Source organism: Gymnogyps californianus, chromosome 12 (genome assembly GCF_018139145.2).
Source record: "Gymnogyps californianus isolate 813 chromosome 12, ASM1813914v2, whole genome shotgun sequence".
Classification (NCBI taxonomy): Eukaryota; Metazoa; Chordata; class Aves; order Accipitriformes; family Cathartidae; genus Gymnogyps; species Gymnogyps californianus.
Genome location: NC_059482.1, coordinates 2,623,014 through 2,643,888, shown reverse-complemented (window position 1 = coordinate 2,643,888; position 20,875 = coordinate 2,623,014). Strand labels below are relative to the sequence as shown.

Here is a 20,875-nt window from a genome sequence, read left to right as displayed (position 1 = left end):
GGCAAGCAGGGTGCCCGCCGGCAGCAGGGGCGGCGAGAACTGCGGGTGCTAAAGGAGCAGCCGCCCTTGAGCCTGTTTGAATCAGCTGGAAATAAGAGCCACGGTGGTGCAAGGTGGTTTCTAAAAGGGTTGGTAGCCCTTGGGTTAACGGCAGCGGAGAAACACAACCTTAGTGCAGAATGCCTCTGTCTTGACAACACCGGCAGCTGATGCCAAACCATTTCCCGTGCCAGGCTGCAGCCGCTCGCACCGCACTGCTCTGCGGATGCTGGGGATGATAGCAGGTTTGGTGTAAAACCAGCGATGTCTTTTCTCTTGGTCTAGCAGCAGAAGCTGTTTATTGTGCTACGCTGCTGCTGTCCTGATCTTGCCCTGCTGTTCCCCAGCCGTCCAACCCTCTCAGCCCTATTCTTTGACATGAAAAACCCGGTGGGCGCCCACAGAATAGAAATAATCCTGTTGCATTTCTCTCTCCCTCTCTCTTTTCTCTTAACGACTACACAAAAAGGGCTCGAATGCCAGAGACCGAAGCGTCAGAACTCGAGCGATGACATTGAGGTCCTCTCCACCGGGACGCCTCTCCAACAAGAGAGCCCGGAGCTGTACCGCAAAGGGACCACCCCGTCCGACCTGACTCCCGACGACAGCCCGCTGCAGAGCTTCCCTGCCAGTCCCTCCTCCACGCCGCCCCTGGGTCCTTCCTGCAGGAACAAGAGCGCTCACTTCTCCAGGCAGGTCTCGGTGGACGAAGAGAGGGGTGGGGAGATCCAGATGTTGCTGGAGGGACGCGGCGGGGATTACTTGCGACCCAACAGCTGGAGCGAAGAGAAGGTCGGCGGGACTCGCGGCGTGAGAAGCGGGACGCTGCGCAGCGGTCAGCTGGGGTCAGCCTCCGTCCCTGAAGACTACAGAGGTCGGAGCGGAGGACACAAACATTCGGCCTCCAACCACAAGCAAAGAGAGAGGTGGACAGATTCCCCAGCCACGGTTTCATGGACTTCCCACCACAGGTCCCACAACCACAGCTCAGGGAGCTCCAAACTGCTTGAGCTAGACGAGGAGAAGATGAGCAATTACGAGATGGAGATGAAGCCCCTCATGAGGATGGATTCTTATATGCAAGAGATTCACACCCAAAAAAGACACTATAGCAAAGGGGGACCCTGCAGGGGCATGGCTGACGACCACCGCGGGGAAGACCGGGGCTTCGGGGTTCAGAGACTGAGGTCTAAGTCCCAGAACAAAGAGAATTTCAGGCCAGCTTCCTCTGCCGAGCCCACGGTGCAGAAACTGGAAAACCTGAGATTCGGGGACAAAGCTGAACCTCGGCTACTAAGGTGGGACTTAACCTTCTCCCCGCCACAGAAATCTTTACCTGTTGCACTAGAATCTGAAGAGGACAATGGGGATGCGCTCAAATCCAGTACGGTAAGTAGGCGAAATTGTGTGTTGAAATCTGGCCGAGAAAGCCGGTGCAGAGCTGTTGCGGTACTGCAGCGGAGCAGAAAGGGAGGTCGCGCCGCCGGCAGAGCTGACCCCTGAATTGTTGTGGCTTTGTGCCTCGAATCCCCCTCTCCTCCCCTCGCCCATCCCGCATAATAGCGTGTGCCTGAAGTTGGTGTGGGTTTTTCTCCGCAGACTGTCTTAGTGGGAACAGCGTGTTTTTCACTGGAGGATGCGAGCGGCAAGTTTGAGTTTGTTTTGCAACCCAGCCCTGGGGCCAGCAATAAAAATACATTATTGCTGGGATTTTGAGCATTCACCTGGTGGAAGAGCTGCAGGAGTAGGCAAGGTGTTGGTGATGCTTCCCTGTGGTTCGGTTACGGCAACAGCACTTCACGCTGGCCCAAGAGCGTGGCGGGACCCTGTTGCGACATCAGTGCTTAAATCCTGGTAGCGGGGCGTTGCGTCAACCTGCAGCGGCTCTCCGTCGCTCTGCCGCGATGTGATGGCACGGCCTCTTGAAGCAGTGGCCTCGTCACCGCGTTGTACTGGAGACCTGACCCAGGTGGAGGAGGGAACTGTGGTCATGGAGCAGGGGACATCATTGCAAAGGGTTTGCATTCCTGAGCTGACCACTGCTCAGGTTTTCCTGTACTGATCTGCACGATGCGATACAGCTCGTGTTTTTTGGTGCGGGGATGCCGCGGAGCCAGGAGAGGGTACAGGCACCTCAGCGGGGCGATGCAATGCAAAAGGGTCTCGGCAAACTGCAGACAAAAGGATGCAATTCAGGAAGGATACCTAGGCAGGGAACGCAACGGGCAAGTACAGCAAGGGTGGTGGGCTAGCCAGGAGCTTAGCAGATCAGGGTGGTATAGCGGATTACAGCCAAACATCAGTCAGTACTACTGTGAGGAGCACAAGCACGCTTTCAAAGCAGGAGCATAGCTTGTGGGACTTGGAGGATAACCCCTTGTGAGACACCCAGTCCTGGGCTCCTCTTTTTGGGAGAAACAAGGACACGTTGGGCATTAACCAGCGGCTGCTGGGAAGAGCCGGAGGTGTTCAGGCTAGAGAAGAGGGGACAGAGTGATCTTCAAACACATAAAACAGCTGCTGCAAAGTGGAAGGGAATAATCTGTTCTCGATTAACAGAATTAATGGGCTTAAATTCAAGCATTAGAGGCCCTGGTTAGCCATTAGCCATCACTAGTGGGTTGGGGGCTGCAATAAGTTGCCTGGGGAGGCCATGGTGGCTGGGAGGGAGAAGGTGGTCTAAGACCTGGTTGGACATCTACAGCTCAGATATAACTTGGACAGAGCTGAACCTGCCTTGGGAGAAGGCTGAGCTGTGTGATTTTCAGGTCTTTTCCAGCCCTGGTTTTTGATGATTCCCGGACTTACCATTGAGAGCAGCTTCCTCACTTGTTCTCCCCATCGGTTTGGCATTGCTAGGAGAGGTGATGGGGGTCTGATGGGAGCAGTGGGGAAGCCACCACCGCTCCAAATTGCCCCTTGTTGAGTCAGTGCCAAACACAGGGCAGGGCTGGAGGGGTCCCGTGCTGCTGGACGTCCCACAGCCCAGGCCAGGCCTACACCAGAGAAACGGAAGATCTGTAACTCTCAGGTGGTGACATTTCAGGCTCTGGCAGAAGGCAGGAGCTAAATCTCCCTGTCAGGGGAGCAGAAGGTGATGCTTGGTTGTTTGGGAGACAGGGATTGTGAAACTGAAATGACATTTGTCAGTCACGCCGAAAGTTTGGGCTAGAGGCATCATGGTCTGTAACGTATGATTACCGGTGCCATACCTACAGCATCTCTGCTCCTCCGGCCGCCTGCCGACAGCTCTGCCGGCAGAGCGAAGGTGCCGGCACCTGCAGCCAAGGGGTGAGGGCGAACGGGTGGGAGAGAGGAGGGAGCGGTGACATCTGCAGCCCCTGAGCAGCCGGGATGCAGGGAGGACTAAACTACAGATCTGCCACAGTTTCCCTGCTGTGGCTGTGGATAAATCACCCCCCCACACACAGCCCTGTAGCTTTCTGGCTTCCTATTCATCTTGTAAGCTTCGGCTCAGGCTTGAAAGCACCCACACAGCATTTAAGAAGAGCTGAACACAGTGTGTTTGCCAGTGGACTGCACCATAGGACGCATCTTGCCAGTCCAGAAAAAAAAAAGAGCTCCAAGTGAAGCCAGCCCTGAGCACACACCACCGAGCAAACAAGCGGGTGCCGAGGCCAGACCGGGCTGTCCTTACCTGCTAGCACAGACGCCTGTGAAGCGCTAGAGAAATGACAGGCAGCATTAGGAGCCTGACAGGCTTCCAGAGGGGAAAAGCAGCAGCAGTAATTGCATGGACATCAACCCCGTTGAAGTCTGTGGGATCCGCAGATGGTCCGGCACCGTTGATAACGTGACCTCACGCGGCGGCAGGGAGCTGGGATAGACACGGGTCCCAAAGGAGGAACGAAACCACCATTTCTCCTCGCTGAGAGCCACGCTTTCCTCAGGGAGATCGCTGGCACAAGCAGTCCCGGTGTCTCTCCCCACCCAGCCCAAGTTAGACGCGCTGCCGAGGCTCCCACCTCGCAGGCAGACCCCAGCCTGCACGCCGGAGCCATCATACATAAACCTCCCGCCCGGGGAGGGAGGGCTCGAGCTGCAACGCTGGAGGTAAATAGCCACTAATGCAACATAACATTAATGGCTATTTCGAGTGAATCCCGGGCACTAACGAAGGGGCACAGCCTGCATGGAAAGGCACACAGAAAAGCCATTAGGATGCACATCATACTTTTTAAGTGCTGTAGCTGTGAAGCAGCATGTTCAGTTTTCTCACATTCATAACCGAGGGTGGAACAGATGGCGAAGGTTTGGGAGGAAGCTAATGTAATACAGAGGAAGAGATAATATGTGGATTTAAATAACCTACAATGCCAGCAACAATTTGTTCTAGCAAGAATTGCGCTGTGCTAGCAGGGTTTTGTTCCAGTGGCCTGGCAGGGAGGGGGGTGGTCGGGCAGGAGCAGGGGAAGGAGGTGTAGGAGAGGAATGGGAGGTGCAGTGATTTGTGTTCCAACCTCCTGCCTAACGCCGTGACCTCGCCTGCACCTGCCATCAGGGATCTCAAAGCATTGCAAACTTCGGCGAGCATAGCGAGTCCCTGAGGAAGAGGAGGGGAAGGCTAAGGGGGAAGGATTTATCCCGCAGTCCCCACATCCACCTCCCTCTGTGCACGCTCAGTGACGCGGGGCACTCGCATGCTTAGTCCTGCAAAAAACCACTGCATCCTGCTCGTGCCCCAGATCTTTTCACACAGAACTAAGGCTCCCCAGCTTCCCCACAGCCCCATTTCTCATGCTGGTCTGAAATCCCCTTCCCCTTCCGACTCCCAGCAGCTCGCCTCCAGCGTGCAGGCGAACCGCAGCTCCCGGGAAGGGCCGGCTGTGCGCACGCGTGTGCGTGCACGCGTGTGTGCCCACGCCGTTTCAGCTTGCATGACAGCCTGCTTCCCTGTGATCCACAGCGCTGCCATCTGTGAAGCTGCTCGCTGAAAAGGGCATTTCTCATCTCCCAGACAGCTGGGCTGTTTCAGAAAGGTGCCTGCCAGTGAACGGGAAGGATGCTCTTAGCTGGGGAGGGCTATTTTTGCCCTACCTGGAGTATCCCTGCGCAGAACTGCGGCCACTCTCACAGGTTAGGTTGTTTTAAAAATAATCTGCCATAAACCAGCTCTACACACGCCATCAGTGAGCCCGGTGGGTTGGCTCTGCGTTGGAGTGGCAGCTCCAGCTTCGGGAGCAAATGCACCTCTGGCAGCGCTCTCGGGAACGGGGTGGGGATGCAGGTCTTGCAAAAAAGCAGTCTTAAAATTATCCTGCTCTTGATTTCTGTCTTAGAAACAAGGCTGGACCAGCACGGGGCTGTGGGGTCCCTTGGTGTCCAACCTCTTGCAATGTGTGCCCAGGTGGGGATGCAGACCTCTGTAGAGGAGTCAGACGTATAGGTTGCTATATGAGCTACAGGAACTTTGTTCTTCTCAGTCATTTTTCACCAGTCCCTTAAAAAGAGGCTCCCAGAACCCCCCTTCACTGGGGCTGCACATTAGGAATTGAAAGTTGCTCTTCTAAAGGTCATTTCTTGAGGTCACCGCTCAATAACATTGATGAAATTCAGCGCTGCTTGGTGTTCGCTATCAGGGGACTTTGGGGTTTCAGGGTCATCAAGCCGGCACTACAGTCATACAAACGCTTTAAAATTACATTTACAGCCACCCGATCTTTCTGTGTCTCTGTGTGCGCTGACCCCTGCACGCACAGAACAAACATCAATTGTCATCGCTCGGGCAGATGAAAATGGAAACCAACGCGCCAGGACCGGTGTCGGTGTTGTCGGATTAAGGGACTTCTATGAACGTCACCATCCTTTCTGGCCTTAAAGGCCCAGGAGGCGCAAAGCTCAAGCCTGTGCCTGAATGCTTCACAGGTTCCCAGAGCCTTTGAGAAGATCTAAAATGGGAAAGGAAAAAAGGAATTGTTGAGACACGGGAAAGGGAAAGAGGCTTTCTAAAATGCCAGCAACCCTTTCATCCATTAGCACAAAACACATCACATTTTTAGGGTTGGGGAAAAAAAAAGAATACATCTCCTTTTCTGCAGGTGCTGACCATCTGCAGCGTCTAAAAGGGAAAAGAAGTGTTTTAGGCACAGAGGTCCGCAGCGTGCCTGCGAGAAGGGCCAGTGTTCAGGCACAAACGGAGCCTGATTCATCTGCCTGTCCTCATTTAGCAGGAGCGATCACGGACATTTAGATGAAGACTTCTAGGGACACGTTGCGGTTTCACTAAAGGCACCCTGGAGATGTGAGTAGGCTCGAGACTTGGCCCTTTAAAATCCCCCTGTCTCATCTCATTGAGAAAGCCCGACGGTAGGCCGGCAGCCAAAAAAACCCCACCCCAGCCACCCCTGACATTTTCTTCCATTGTCACATGCTGTCGGATAAAATCTCAGTGGTCTCGGCTGTTTGCTAACGGTACTGCTGCTTATTGCAAAAGAAGCAGGGAAAACGGTTGCAAGCAAATGGAGTTTGCAAGGCATCTGCTGGGTTAGGGATCTCAGAGAGACCCCCCCCGCCTTGTCGCCCCAGGTACCCGCGGGGAGGCGGGGAGGGATTCCAGCAGCTGCAGCATCTTCCTCGCTCGCTTTCTGCGCGAGGGACGTATTTTCCATCAAGATATTCTGAGCAGGTTTCGTTGTCGCTGGGGAAAGTGAGGAGGAGGCAGCCAATCTGCAAGCAGCGCAGGGCTCTGCCGGAGCGTGCCGTGCAGCCGGAGCCGGGGCCGAGGGAGGGTACCCGGGGCAGGGGCCTCAGCCCAGGCTTCGATGGAGCAAGGTGGGGACGGGTGGTGGATGGAGCACGGCAGCTTGCCCCAGAAATGGCACCTCTCTGCTGATGCGGGCGACGGATGCTCCCTTTTCCAGCGGCTGTGGGGTTATTCTTGAAGGGATTGACCTCATGGTGGAATGTTTTCTTCAGACAAGTTAGGCACCTTTAGCCCTAAAGAGTGTAAAATGAGATAAAAGTAACAGTTGGCTGTTTCCTCTGTCCCGAACGGGCAGCCACTGCTTGAATGGTGAAGCTTCACCTGCATCTCAAACCGGGCTTGATGCCATGTACGGAGATGCTCCCATCTATCTGCCTTTGGACCAGTCTGCTGGGAAAGGGGTCTGGGGACCGTTTTGCAGTTAGCCTCCTTGGGACTAAACCCTGTGGCTTATCCCTGTGGTCCTCTCAGTCTTCCTGCTTCAGGTTTTTCCATTTATTTTTTTTCCCCATCGGGAGCCTTCCCGGGGTCTCCTAACACAGGCATGTCTGGGTTTTCCTTATTTCTCTCATCTCAACCAAAGAGGTTCAAACCCCAATCCCAAATGGCCGTGGCACGTCCACACGCCCGTACAAATATAAGCTCTAATTACGTGGGCATGAGGAGGAAGATCAGTCCTGCAGACGCCCGCTTGCCATCACACCTCTAGAGCTGAGCCAGGTCTCAGCATCGCCGCAGGGGCTGCAGCGTGCGCGGGAGGAGCCGTCGCATGCGCAGAGCAAACGGTTTGGGGGATGTCTCTTTTTAAAACAAATCATAATAGGAAACTGTTCTTCCTCTAATCTCTTTCATGTACAGACATCGCAGGCATTACTTGTAACAACACGAGGTAAATAACGTTCGGAGAGAAATGTGATGTTTAACTTGACAGGGTCCTTTTAAAACCCTTTTAATCTCAGGGGCCCTTTGTCATACCTGAAGAGAGCACCTCGCTGACGTTGCTCCTGTCATCCTGGATTCATTTTAGAGTTTTGAGCCCAACTCCACATCTTCTTCTAGCTTTGAAAAAGTGGGGGTCAAAAGCCGGCGTTTGACCGCACGAGAACCAAGAATCTCACGAACATACCTACAGCTCCAAACATACAGCTCGCTCCCGGCGACGCAGGCACCTGTAACGTGAGGACTGAACCAGAGGTGACAAAACAGTTCGTTAAGAGACACCGGCTCAGGATCAATCCTTGCGTTCACTTTAGCCACTTTTTTCCGCAGAAGCAGGTTTTTCCGTACCACCCGACTCAGCTGCACAATGGTATCAAGTGCCCATTCCTCTTACACGGGCACATTCAGCATCTCCTGGGCTCTCTTCCTCGAGTCACGGGAGATGCTGTAATACGCTGGAGAAAGCAAAGCGAATCCCTTATGTTTCTTTTGCTAAATGCTCCTTAACCGTTTCACAGCAGCCTGTTCCCGGCAATTACGTGACAATTCAGCACAAATGTCACGGAGCTGCGAAGTTTTCAGCACTTTCCGCAGTGCTGAGGCTGGAAAACAATGCATATATATTTTTTGCTGATCCAAGTCCTTAGTAATTACACTTAATAGATCCCAAAGGGATTCCTAGGTAACCTGTACTATGGTTTCCATGGCAGAGAGACAGAGCTTGTACCCTGCGATAACAGATAATAATGGATTGTTAATGCTTAAATTAATTATGCTACAATTGTATTTGTAAACCAGCTGTCCCTTGTATTCCCAGTAAGACTCTTGAGTTGCTACACAACAGTTAAAGGATCAAAACAAACAAGACAGAGGGGCAGAAATGGTGGTGCTCGGCTGCAGCCGCCATCAGAGCTGCAGTGTGCCAAAAACCACAGGCTGGAAGAAACCTTCCCTCATTACTTCTATGGCTATGATTACCGTTATTACTCCTGTGCCATGACAAGGCTTTATTCGCATTTTAGTGTTTCCATGGGTTTGGGCCTATGTTCCAGCTCTCTAAACTTTGGAGGAAATCTTAAAAGGCCTTGGAGACTATCCCTGTTGATACAGAAGGACCCTTTCGCCTAGCTGATACTGGTGTACAGTGCCCATCCTTGGCAGATGTTTTCCTCCTCCTATGAAGGAGTCCAGGGATCTTATTATAAAAAATAAAAGCCAAAAATCCCAGCCCCAGAGCTGCCTCGTTTTGCTGATGAGATTTGCCATCACCCAGTATATGCTGGATGATGCTTAGGCGCACCAGAGCTTGATTTAATTTTTCCTTTCCTGGAGCCAGGCTGGTAACCATTCTGGGTGGAATTCATCTCACGTCACTTGGTCTACAGACAGCCTAGATGGTTAGCGCAGACTAGATGTCTAACGTTTAGACAGCTAAAATTGGGTGAGAGGACGCTGCCAACTGGCATCTGCTTCCCAGTAAAGCAGGTTCTGGACCTGCGGGCACTGTGCTGGGAGGCAGCACGGCGTTTCGCCACGGAGCCCCGTCTCCTGAATGACAGGCAGGGTAGTTTAAACAAATCTCTGCAGTTCCTGACGGCCTGCTTTAGCACTACTATTTCAGGGCTAAAGAGAGTGTTGTAGCTTTTTAAAAAAAAAAAGATAAAAAAGAAAAGCTTTGCAGGCTGCTTGCTGTCTTTGACACGCAAACCCCAGGCTCAGAAAATCAGCTCGACCTCTGGCTTTCTAGCAGCCCAGAGCCTGCCATACCGCTGGCCTCGGGGTTTTCTTTGGGTTTCTCTAAGTCTCAAGGAGGCCAAAGATGAGATAAAGCACCACCGAACTACTAAAGCAACATGCAAAGTTGCAAATCAAGGGCTACATCTTTTCTTTCTAAAGGTGGGCGGCTCACGTTAGAGGGCTAGCGTGTGGCGTGAAGAGTTGTAAAAGCTGCTAGTTCTAAAACGCTGGCTGTAGCTGCAGTAAAAGGGAGTTCACTGACCTGTTGCCAGGCTGGGCTCAGCAAAACATCTCTTCCAAAGCACAAACCCAGAAGCGATTCATCTTCTGCCTGGGCACTGAGCAGGAATCACTTCTTAGAAACAGATGACACATATCCCAGGACATCCTTGCCATCAAAGGGGAGAAGGGCAAGCGTTTCCTCTGAGCAGAGGTTAAGGCACAAAGACCTTACAAGTTAGAAATAAGCCAGACACAAGCATTTAGAAGTGCAGCAGGATTCGTAATTGGAGCTAAAACAGAAGCTTCAGAGTCGCAAAGCTGCTTATCCACCAGCTGCCACAGGCAGGACGCCAGCCCCTGCCGAGATATGCCGGCGTCTCACCGGGGGGGAGCAGCCGTACCTGCAGTTGCTGCGTGGAGAGCCCTTGTTGGAGTCAGCACAGGGAAGAGGGTGTTAAAGAGAGGGAACTGTAAAAAGGAAGCAGAATTTGTAGGTTGTCAGACAGTCAGATTCGAGCTGTTCAGTTTGCAGAGACCCCTCCCCTCCCTGGTCACCCTGTTTCTGGGATGCTTTTGCTGGCAAACGTGGAAGACCCCACATACGCAGTGGCAAAGGAAGCGTTTTCTCCTGCCTCTGCATTGAACAGGGGATGTAAGATGCAAATAGGTGCAGACTGAACCAGGGAGCCGAGCAAAACATCGGTGTACGGGAATCCAGTTGCTGCTGATGTAAGCGGGTAGGTGCATGTTGCTTAGTTTGTTGATTCCCCCCATTTTCCTAGATGAGGGCACGACTTTGACGTACTGGTGTATAACTGAAGGGCGTGCTCCCTCCCTGGACACCATCCCATCAGCATCCTCTGAACGCAAGTACCAAAGGGTTGTGATTTCGGTTGGTCCAACAGGTCCATCCCAAAGTGTCCGTGTTGGTGAGGGTAAAGCTCAAACACCAGCGCATTATGAGGTAGCTAGTCCTGCTCTATGCTTTCTGTCAGGGAGGAGAAGGCAGCCTCCAGATTATCCCGGGCTCACGTCAGCTGGTATACAACTTTACTTCCTTCACGGTATTGAAACGATCTAGTAGCCTGAGCAGAGCAGGGGCAGAGATGGTCGCCGCTTCTTTGGCAGGGGAAATCAAACGGCGAGCGGACCGAGGCTAACACGAGTGCGAGCGAGAGCAGTTAAGTCCTCCCCTGGCTGCGAGGCGGAGGGAACCAAATGCATTTTGTGTCTCTGTGGTGCCCTGCCAACAGAAACAATGACAGCGATAATCACTTGCAATCTGTTACTGTATTAACACGAGCTCAAAAGTCGTAAAACCCAATAATCTTTCGAAATGAAGCTAAACCCCCCCAAATTTAAGTAACACACCGCATCGCGGTGCTTGGCAGCGGCAAGGCCGGGGTGGGGGGGGAGGAGTGGCAACGGGGGGGGGTGGTTTCTGCCTTTGAAAGGCTTTGCGTGGTGCAGGCGGAGAGATTTGCTGGAAGCAGTCAGGCGTGGATACCTGGCTGCTAGGAGAGGCTCTCCGCAATCCCTCCATTTGGTTGGCTTCCTTTGACCCTGTTGCTAAGCTACAAACATGCCTTTCCAGCAAGCTCCAGCATCCTCGCTCCCACCCACTCCCAAATGCAAACTGAATCAGCCTGCTCAGAAGAGAAACGATCTCTGGCCAGCGAGGAGCTTTTTTGCTTTTTTTTTCCCCAGCAGCTCTGCAGAGTGGCCCAAGGACTTGCTTAGAAAGGGTGCCCACCCCTGCCCCATGCCAACCCAACAGCCACGGGAGCTTTGTTACGAGGACAGGAGCAGAGAGAAAAGCATTTGTACCATTCCAGGCGATTAAGGCTGGCACAGCTCCCTTGCAGCAAGAATAGACGAGGATACCAGCTACACTGAGAAATAGCTACCACCTACCTGCGCACACGCTTGCTCACCCCGATGCCAGCCACGTTAACACTTTAGGACAGCAAATGTTTTATGGCAGGGACGAGGTGGCGGGGTGGATGTTTTTCTGACCGGTGTTCTGCAGAGAGATGCGTTGGAGGGTTGTCTGCAGCCCTGACGCTGAGTGGTCTCTTCCCATCGCTCCGGGGATGCTAATAGGGTCCAACAGCCACATCCTCATCGGGTCCAACACAAGTTGTCTGGGCTGCCTTTATGCTCAGCGGAAAGTAATGGATGCTTCTGGGGTGCGCTTCAACCCAGCCTGCGGTGGGTGTCCGACACGGGCCAGCTGTGATGCGAGTTGCTGCAATGGTTTCCACATAGTCCTCAGGAGCTTAATTTGGCCCACATAAACCTCAGGAAAGGTTATTAGAGCTTTCCCAAAATGTTGCCTTAACGTAGACCACCGTATGCTGGCCTGACTTCTGCCGTTATCAGCATACCTGTACAAGCAATCATGTTTATTGGGAAACGTCCTTTGAAGACGCCTCCAAACCATCCCCAAACAGCTATATGATCCAATACAATCTTTTTTTTTTTTTTTTTTTCCTTTTCATTGCCCACCCCGGGTAAGCAACCAATTTCAGTTATTCTTTTAAGGCCAGATTTCCTATATGCACAACATGAGGGAGTCCATGAGCAACTGCTGTCTTAATCGGTGGGTCCGGTGGGGGTGCATCCGGGTGTTTTGCTTGGCGGACGCTGGGTCCGGGGCTCCCGTTGGGACTTACACGCCGTTTGTGCTAATGCATGACAGTAAACAGAGGCTGCCCCAAGACTTGCAGGTATACACGTCTATTGAGGCAAATGGATGGCAAGTAAGTGTTGAAGTGGCTCAGAAAAGCAGGAGTCCAGCAGCTTTTCTGTCACTCGGGCATAAGAGGGACAGCGCTACCAGGGATGCTGCGGGCCCCAAGAATGCCTTGGGCTATGGGTCAGTGTGGGGAGGGAGCAAAGGGGCTCCTGGCAAAGCCCGCTTCATTTCTGTTGGCGAAATTTGGGGGATTTTGTCTGCCTTTGCAGAATCGGAGGGCTGCCTTAGGAGGACATTGTGCTTAGATGAAAGAGCTAGGGGTGACCTGTTTATTGTCGCAGGGACGGAGGCAATAGATGTGGGTTTAGTCCCTGCTTCTGCTGTTTGCTCATCTCTAAGGGGGAGATCTTTATTCACACCTTCCTCGCTAAGGCAGCAGCCTGCAAAAATTCAGCGAGGGTTACGAAGCACTTCGGGATCGTTTGCTGGAGGACGTAAATCGGCCGTTTGGGGTCTGCTCGCCTGCAGACCTGCCTGCCCTGCGCTATCCCGGACCCAGCACAGCGCCCGACCCCTGCTACCAGGCAACCTTAGACAGACTTTCAACGCGCCTTCTAACTCCTCTCCTTCTCTTTCTCTTCCAGGGCTCGGCTCCCATCCTGGTAGTCATGGTGATCTTACTAAATATTGGAGTCGCCATTTTGTTTATTAACTTTTTCATCTAATTCAAGACTGTCTTGTTTGCAAAAATAACAGTTACATGTATGAATGGGGGAAAAAAAAACCCAAACAACAACAACAAAAAGGGAAAAATCATAACTCGAACTGTCCTACGACAATTTCCAAGTCTTTTCACAGAAGAACAACAAACGATCGAGTCTCACTCACAGTTTGCCTTTTTTCCTGGGTAATGTTTTTTGGATTTTAGCCAAAATTCTTTGCTTGTATAACACTATGCTGTGTGGCATGGCAAAATGCTATCAACACTCTGCCCCCCCAACACTGGAAAGGATGAGAAGGAATCCCAACAAAATAAAACCTCATTTCCCTTCCCCTCACCCCCCCAAAATATATTCATAACAACAGTAATGAACCCCAAAACGGAGACTAGATGAGGGGACCATGGGGAGATTTTGTTTGAAGTATGTACGGGTCCTGGGATGCTCCAGGCTGAGTTTCCCAGGGAAATCCACAACAGCTTTAATGATAAAGTAAATGGGAAAGAAAAGCAAAATCAGGCTTTTCTTCCTTCTCCCTTCGCGAATGGAGAAACGCTGCTGTAAGAAGGTGGAGAGAAGGAGCAGAGGGAAGGCATGAACCCTGTCTAGGTGTGAAAGATGGGAGAAGGGCAACGGGCCCCATTTTGTTATTTGTTTTTCAAACAAAGCAGCAATTGGTGTTTTGCTAAATTTTTTGGGGCGGGGGGCAGGAATAGGGAACCCAAGGTGTGAGCAGCAGCCCCACCACCCTCCTGCCTTCACTCCTCCTCCCCAGGCTGCTCCCCCGCCATGGCAAGGCTGGAAAATCACCCAGTGCTACTTTTAATTCACAGCCAGTTTCTCCTGGGTAAAAATGTGTACCCGGATTCCCCCCCAAAAAACTTGCAGGCACCTTCAGCAACACGAATTGAGTAGCTGCCGGTCATCGTGCCGTGCTCGCCAACATGCAAGGAGCAGCCTTACTTGAGCATCCCATCCCAACCAACATGCGTGCACAGAGATGCCAGGGAGCAGACTGGTGGGGAGGGACTGGGGAGAGAGGGCTCAATTCTGATCCACTTAGGATACAATAAAACAAAATAAAGCAAAATAAGAGAAAACTGTTTTTCAAAGGCATCTGGGGAGGAGTACTGGAGCATGTCCCAGAGAGGAGGGAGAGGGTGGTGGGTTTGTCTCTTACATCTTGCTGTGGACTGTTTCAGACATCATGCTTGGGCTCTGAGCATGTAGTATTTTGCACTTTGTAATGCAGGATGTATATTCCAGCTTCCAACATGTCCCTGTAAAAAAAAAAAAAAAAAAAGAAAAAAAAAAGAAAAACAAAAAAACCAAACATCATTGGCAATGGCAGCCTCTAAGGATGTATTCTTTTCTTTTTTTCTTTTTTCTATGTCACTTAATTTGTTCGTTTATACCATCTTTGTAATATGCCTGCCTTGATTTTCTCCCCTCCCCTGTCCCCACTGATAATATGCATACTCATTAAAGATGCCGTATCCCTGTTCTGAGCTGTTATGGTCCCAGTCACAAGAGTGTGGTCTTAGCTCAATTGCTTGGAAATGGCTGACATCCCCTCGCTTGTCAAAAATGACTGTACTGTTTCCTCCCCTCCCCATGCTGTCTTTCCCCGCCAGGGAGATCGGCTTTGCCGGTGATCCACCACCACCAGGTACGGTTCCAATGGCTTCTTTGGGATTTGGTGCGTCCAGGGACCAAATTCCACCCTCAGTTCTACCCACTGCAGCTCTGTTCAACAGGAGAAGGGGCGTGAGTGTGGCAGCAACCCGAGGGTGGGATGAAACCCATACACAGATATATTTGGGGGGGGGCTGGGGGGAGGGAAGGAGGGAAAAAAAATCTTCCTCGACATTTCACATAGTTGTTGGGTACAGCCCTGACTTGTGGACTCAGCTTTGCTTTGCTTCTGTTTTAGCTGTTTCTCTGCTACCTTTTCAGCAGATTTCTTATTACACTGCACTGGATTGCTATATTTTTAACCAGAAATAAACTAAGGATTAGAGCATGTGCCAGTTAAATTCAGTTCTTTTCCTTACATGGTCTTATTCCCTCCTGTCGCAGTTTTTCTTCCTCTTTTTCTTCCTTTCCCTTTCCAGGCAGAGGGCTATGGGTGGACAGGGTAAATGATAACTGAAGGCAGCGAGACCCCAGGAACTTTTTTATTTCATTTAATCACAGTAACTGTCCATCGTCTTCGTACCTCTTCCTTTTTTTTTTTTTTTTTTCCTTTTGGGTCCTTAGTCATCTTTTTTACTCTTGAATGGTTACTGCATACTTGAAATGAACCAAATAACAACATATTGCGGTTGTAGGCCTAGGAACTCATCCCTGTGTTTTGTAATTCTGGTTGCAATTCTTTGTAAAGACTCTTGAGGACTTTTTTTGTACATTCAAGTGCATGACACAAAGGTCCCACCAGGAGCAGGTTAAACAGTTACATGCAAACACAGTACGATATTTAGATATATATAAAACAGCACAAAAATGCCTCTTGTTATCAATCAAATAAAAGTACTAGCGATTTCACGACTAGCTTTTTCACACTGGTGACCGACTAGTTATTCCTGCTCTTGCCCACGTACCAGCAGTTATGTACAAACACAAACGCAACTCAGATTTTTCATCTCTTTGTTCCACGGGATAAAACCTCAGTTGAGCTGAGTTTTGTTCAGTATGAAAGATAGCCGAAGACTAATACTAATTGGCTCCCAAACCACGTGTTTAAAAATAATGATTCCTTTATTAATCATGGGGAGCTGAGCAATTTGTCTTAGTTCTGGGCTTTTCACGTTTGCCCAAGGCCAGAAATATTCTTGAGAAGTAGCCCAGAGAGAGAGGTAATTCAGTATAGTTCCCTGTCTTATGAGCCCTGGATTCATGCATACCTACCTAAAGCACATTAAAATGTCTATCATCGTGGCATATAAATCTATGTAAATTGTCCATACCTTCTGTTTTATGTCCACACTGACAGATGCATGTGAACAGCTGAAGGTTTATATCGTATTTTTTTTTAGGCTGCAATGGTATTTTTGTGTTCCTACAGCGGAACACGCAGCACCTGAAACACAAGGAGGGGCTGGGGCTCAAGGAACCAGCCCGCCTCCTGCCATCGCAGTAGAGCCATTGGGAAAAAGCCACGTGTCCCTCCCCGGGGACACGCAGGTCCTCCGGCCAGACCCCACCTGTGTGAGCGATGGGCTGGTTTGACACCACATCTTTGGGGAAGGCAAGAAAGAAGGAATACAAAAATCCTCCGCCTGCTTGTGCCACGTCAGCTTCTCACCAGCCCATCTGGCGTCTGGTTTGCTTGTACCTGAGACCTAGATTCTCCGAGCGCGTTGGGACTCTCCAGGGCCTGATCTTTCAGAGATACTGAGCTGTTGCAGCATCTATTTACCTTGTGCGGAGTTATGAAGTACTGCTGGAAAAAAAAGAAATCCAGACTGCAACAGAAGGGGAGGGGCGAGAGGAGAAATAATGTCATATCGATGATGAAGGTCTTAATTGAAACCCAAAGACTAATTACATGTCCTGACAGGCTTTGGCAAGTTACGGGAGGATGGAAAAGTAGGAATTTTTTAAAAACTGTCATAAGGTGAGGTTGGCTCCAGAGATGTGTGCTAAAGCAGAACAGAGCAGAGGCCGGACTGGATCTCCTGCCCGTGCTGCGCAGCTTTGCTGCCCATGGGTAAATTGTTTGCACAGAAGATGGGCCTTGCAGGCTCTTGACATGGTGGCAAGTTTTCCTGGTGTAGGGAAACTGGTCAACTCCTTGCACAGCCCCTAAATGAACTGCATCAGTCATGCTGGTGCCTATCACTGACCTTCACAGCAAGGCTCCTTGACCAGCTCTGCACTGAGCCCAAGGCTTGAACCATTGCTGAAGACAACCCTGAGCACAGCAAGCACTAGATAACATGCCTTTGATTAACAGATGAACCAGGACTATGCTTCCCTCAGAGGCATTGCAAGCTCTCGAGTTCCTTTTATTGGTCTGTTTCAACTAATATTAACCCACAGGCACTTAGCTTCAGTGCTATCACCAACCTGTTTTTCCAGACTATGCGTAATCACCTAATTACCATGCCAAGCAAGGGAGTTTCAACAGGCGATGAACGCCCATGGCAACTAATCAGTGCCCAAAGGTCTGAATATGGAACTCAGATATATCGTGAGCTGTGTCCCTTCACTCGAGGCATCTCAGAGATCATGCTCCGTAACGTTAAAGGAAACTTCACCTCCTAGATGTTGAGAGATGCTGAGTCTTGCCCAAAAGTTTGTGTTGGATGGATGCCTTAGAAATGCTGTGGTGGGTTGCACATTCCCCATCTGGAGGTGTCAATGGAAGATAAACTTTAGAGAGACTCACATTCATGCACAGGTGTTACTTGCGCAAGTACGCTGCTACCTAGCAGACTCACAATCCTTATCATCTGCCTGTTTGCTTTTATCCCCCATTTGGGCACGCTACTAACAGCATGGAGAGTCTAGCAAGGCTCAGGCTCTCTTACAGACCCACTTGTTTTAATGTGATAAGAACACCAACATCCAACCCCTTACCTGCTCCATGAGAGCAGCCGCCCCCACCCCAGCAGCAGCTGCATGTTGGTATCAGGTGTTCGGTCTTGTTGGAAGGGAGAGCTGCGAGGATTACTCCTGCAAGCAGCAGGAGCACTGCTCCCCAACCCCTTCAGCGCGGAGCATGTTTCGAAGCTCTTTTCTTGTTCGTCTGTAATGTTAAGTCACTGTGGGTTAGCGATGAAGGATGCTGCAGCTGTTGAGCCAACAGCTGTTTCCCAGCAAAAGCTAAAGCATTTCATATGCTCCCATTCCCACTCCCCCATCCCTCAGAGACCTGTATTTTAAAGAACGTGTGTGTCTTTAGCCTTTCTGTCTTGCTGACAGACACAACGGGCTCAGGGCTGTTTAGTACTGGTTGGACCCACCCATGGTATTGCTGGAGCAAGAAAGCAGTTTTGCCGATACAAAACAGACGGTGAACGAACCCAGATTCTCTCCAAAACGAATAAGGAAGGACGAGATCAGCCCAGCGTGTGCAGAGCACGACAAGCCTGACAAACAAGCAATTTGTCAGCAGAAGAGTTTAGGACTGGTTTACCTCCATAAGCCACCACAGCAGGTAGGCAGCGCTGCGAGGAGACCAGCAACTCAGCGTGATTGAACTAAGTCTTCGCTATTAGCAAAATCCCATGAGCAGAGATGCTAGGAACAGTCTTTCCATCTGCAAACAGCATTTATCTCCGGGTCAGCCCAATTACCCTGATTGCTCTCTGATAAAACTCCAGAGCAAGGTTCATTCGCTTCCACGCTCATCACACTACAACAGACACACTGATGTGGGGGAGAAACAATCCCATGTGTTACAAGCTAAGCTTGAGTTAGACATGAAACCACTAACCTTCTACTGTGGCCCTTTTTGTGCAATCCCTAAAGCAAAATGCACTTCAGTTGGCACTCTCCTTTATTCTCTTGTTCCCTTCCTAGCTGTGCATGTAAACGTAATAGAAAAATCCAATTTCACTGTGTTACTTACAGTGCAATTACAGTATGTGTGTGGCCCAAAAGCAAAGGGATTACTGAATACGTTTTCCTCAAGAAGCGAGTAAAAAAAAACCAGTTACTTTCAGCCTTGTCTTTTAGTTGGAAAAAAACCCCCAGTAGCTTGATTGTTTCCAGATATAATAATAAACTGAGGTCTCTCTCTCCTATGTAAATGTTTATACGTTCATCCCTTTACAATGAGATGGGCAAAAGCGATGGTCTGATGGATGCCAAAGGAATAAGTGAATTTTATCTGGGCATTCATACATTAAAAAAGGTACGTGCTGTTCTTTGTGCATGTCAGACAAGAATAACTGCTCTTACGACAGACACTGCTGGAGTTTCTTGGTTCCTAGTTTTCCACCAAGTTCTGGCCCTGGCCCTTCTGTTGGGTATCATTTTAGGCAAGCCACTTCACTGATGTGTGTCTGCCTGCAAAATAATTACCTTCCTCTTTAAGGTACTTTTGGACCCAAATACAAGAAAAACGACCAGATATCTGATCCAGCAACCCTGAACAGGCTTCAGGGGACTTTCAGCCAATGCTCAGGGGAGCAAGGTACCATTACACTTTGATATCAAAGTATCATAGTTTGCATTTCTTAAGACCGTGGCAGAGCCCATCACATTCTGACCTCCTCTGTAGCTGCTTAATGCAGCAGTAATAATCAGTCATCCCTGCTTAGGTGAGAAGTTTTACCTTTTCTCAGAGGTTTCATTTACTGAAGCAACACGTGACAGCTTCCAAGGCTTCCACAGTTACACCAGCAAGAGATGGGCCGGGGTGTCTAGACAGATCTTCGGCTGTCGCTGGCTGCAGGGCTCAAGGGGGTACTGCATTTGTCTTGTTCGTTCTGCTGAGCAGCGGCTGCAGATGCACCAGAATTAATTTCTGTCTCAAGTCCAATGGCTGCAAATGCTCCAGTGAGAACGGACGCTGTGTCGGTTCCAGTCCCCACGCAGGCTGTTCCAATTACAGCGCTACAGCCTCGTTTTGTCAGAGCTGACAACTAAGCCTCAATTTTCAGGCCAGGACAGTTTGCCATGGCAGCATCCTCTCATCATACAACCTAAGGGTGGCCACCAGAGCCTCCTGAACCAAGCCATATGATCAGCCACAGCCTATGCTGGCTCATCCAAAAGCCCAGCTCTGGGAGGAACGGAACCAAGCTGAATGCCCAGGTCAGCCCAACCTCCCAGCAGAGCAATGAGAGCCCTGGGAAGTCACCATCTCCCCTGCAACCCACCCCCAAAGCCTCCTCTCCCTCAGCTCTGTGAGGCAGGCGGTGTGCTCCCCGCAGGAGGCCACACGAACACGCTGCTGTGCCGCTCGCAGGAGCGGGACAGTTGGCCCATCCCGACTCACAGGTTCCTTGGAAGCGCGTCTCTTCCAGTCTATGCCTTCTCCAGTCATACTTAGCTTGGCACAGAGCACAACTAGGACTACGTTCCAGAGCCCTTGCGGAAAAGATGAAAGGAAAAACCTCAGATTATCGTTGCACGCACTCCAGCTCATCTGATGCATCTAGCTCCCTCATCCAACAGTCTCTCGACCGGAGAAGGGGGAGGGAGAATCTTTTCCGGTGACTGCAGCAGCACTGTACCAAACTATCCTTCATCCTTGGCACTGCTGCAACCCGGCTTCAGCTCAGGGAAAGAATTCTTTCAGGGTGTGTATCTGTATTTGAAAAGGCAAAAAATGATAAAGTACATCTGGCAAAAAGCATGTTTTCCCCTGTCTGGTTGGGCCTTTGGAAAGGAGTCCTGTGCACAGATGCTGTGGTTTTAAACCCACTATTTTTCAAACAAAAATAAATAAAAATAATACTGCAAATGCAACTCCGTGGCAGATTCCCCAAAACTTTGCACAGAAAGCCACGGACATCATACACACACAAAGGATCAAATGTCAACGAGATCAAGGTATTGCAAATTAACCCAAGTGACAGGACAACAGGGCAACTGATGCAGTCAGCCAAGCAAGCACTACGGATTCTTTCCTAGGTTATCAATAAATCGTTTGTTTTCACCTCTCACCTGAATTTTGCATGGAAGGTACCTCCCTATCAAACATGTTTTTATCTTGACAATTAAATCACATTGGCAGCCTGCTCTATTTAATCTTTGTTACATTCTAATTAGCCTTGCAGAACCTAGCACTGCTCTCCTGAGAGCTGGTTCCCTGGTGATGCCGCTGCCAAAACAATACCCATG

The 20,875-nt window shown here is 50.4% G+C and overlaps 1 protein-coding gene across 1 annotated transcript in view; it reads left to right on the top strand.

The window, feature by feature from the left end:
• Positions 1 to 13,084, top strand: part of JPH3 (junctophilin 3) — a 56,714-nt gene extending 43,630 nt beyond the window's left edge. The window contains exons 4-5 of the mRNA XM_050904195.1: positions 509 to 1,428; positions 13,004 to 13,084. Coding sequence (XP_050760152.1) covers positions 509 to 1,428; positions 13,004 to 13,084 — 1,001 coding nt within the window. The remainder of the gene's footprint in view (positions 1 to 508; positions 1,429 to 13,003) is intronic.
• Positions 13,085 to 20,875: the final 7,791 nt, after the last annotated feature.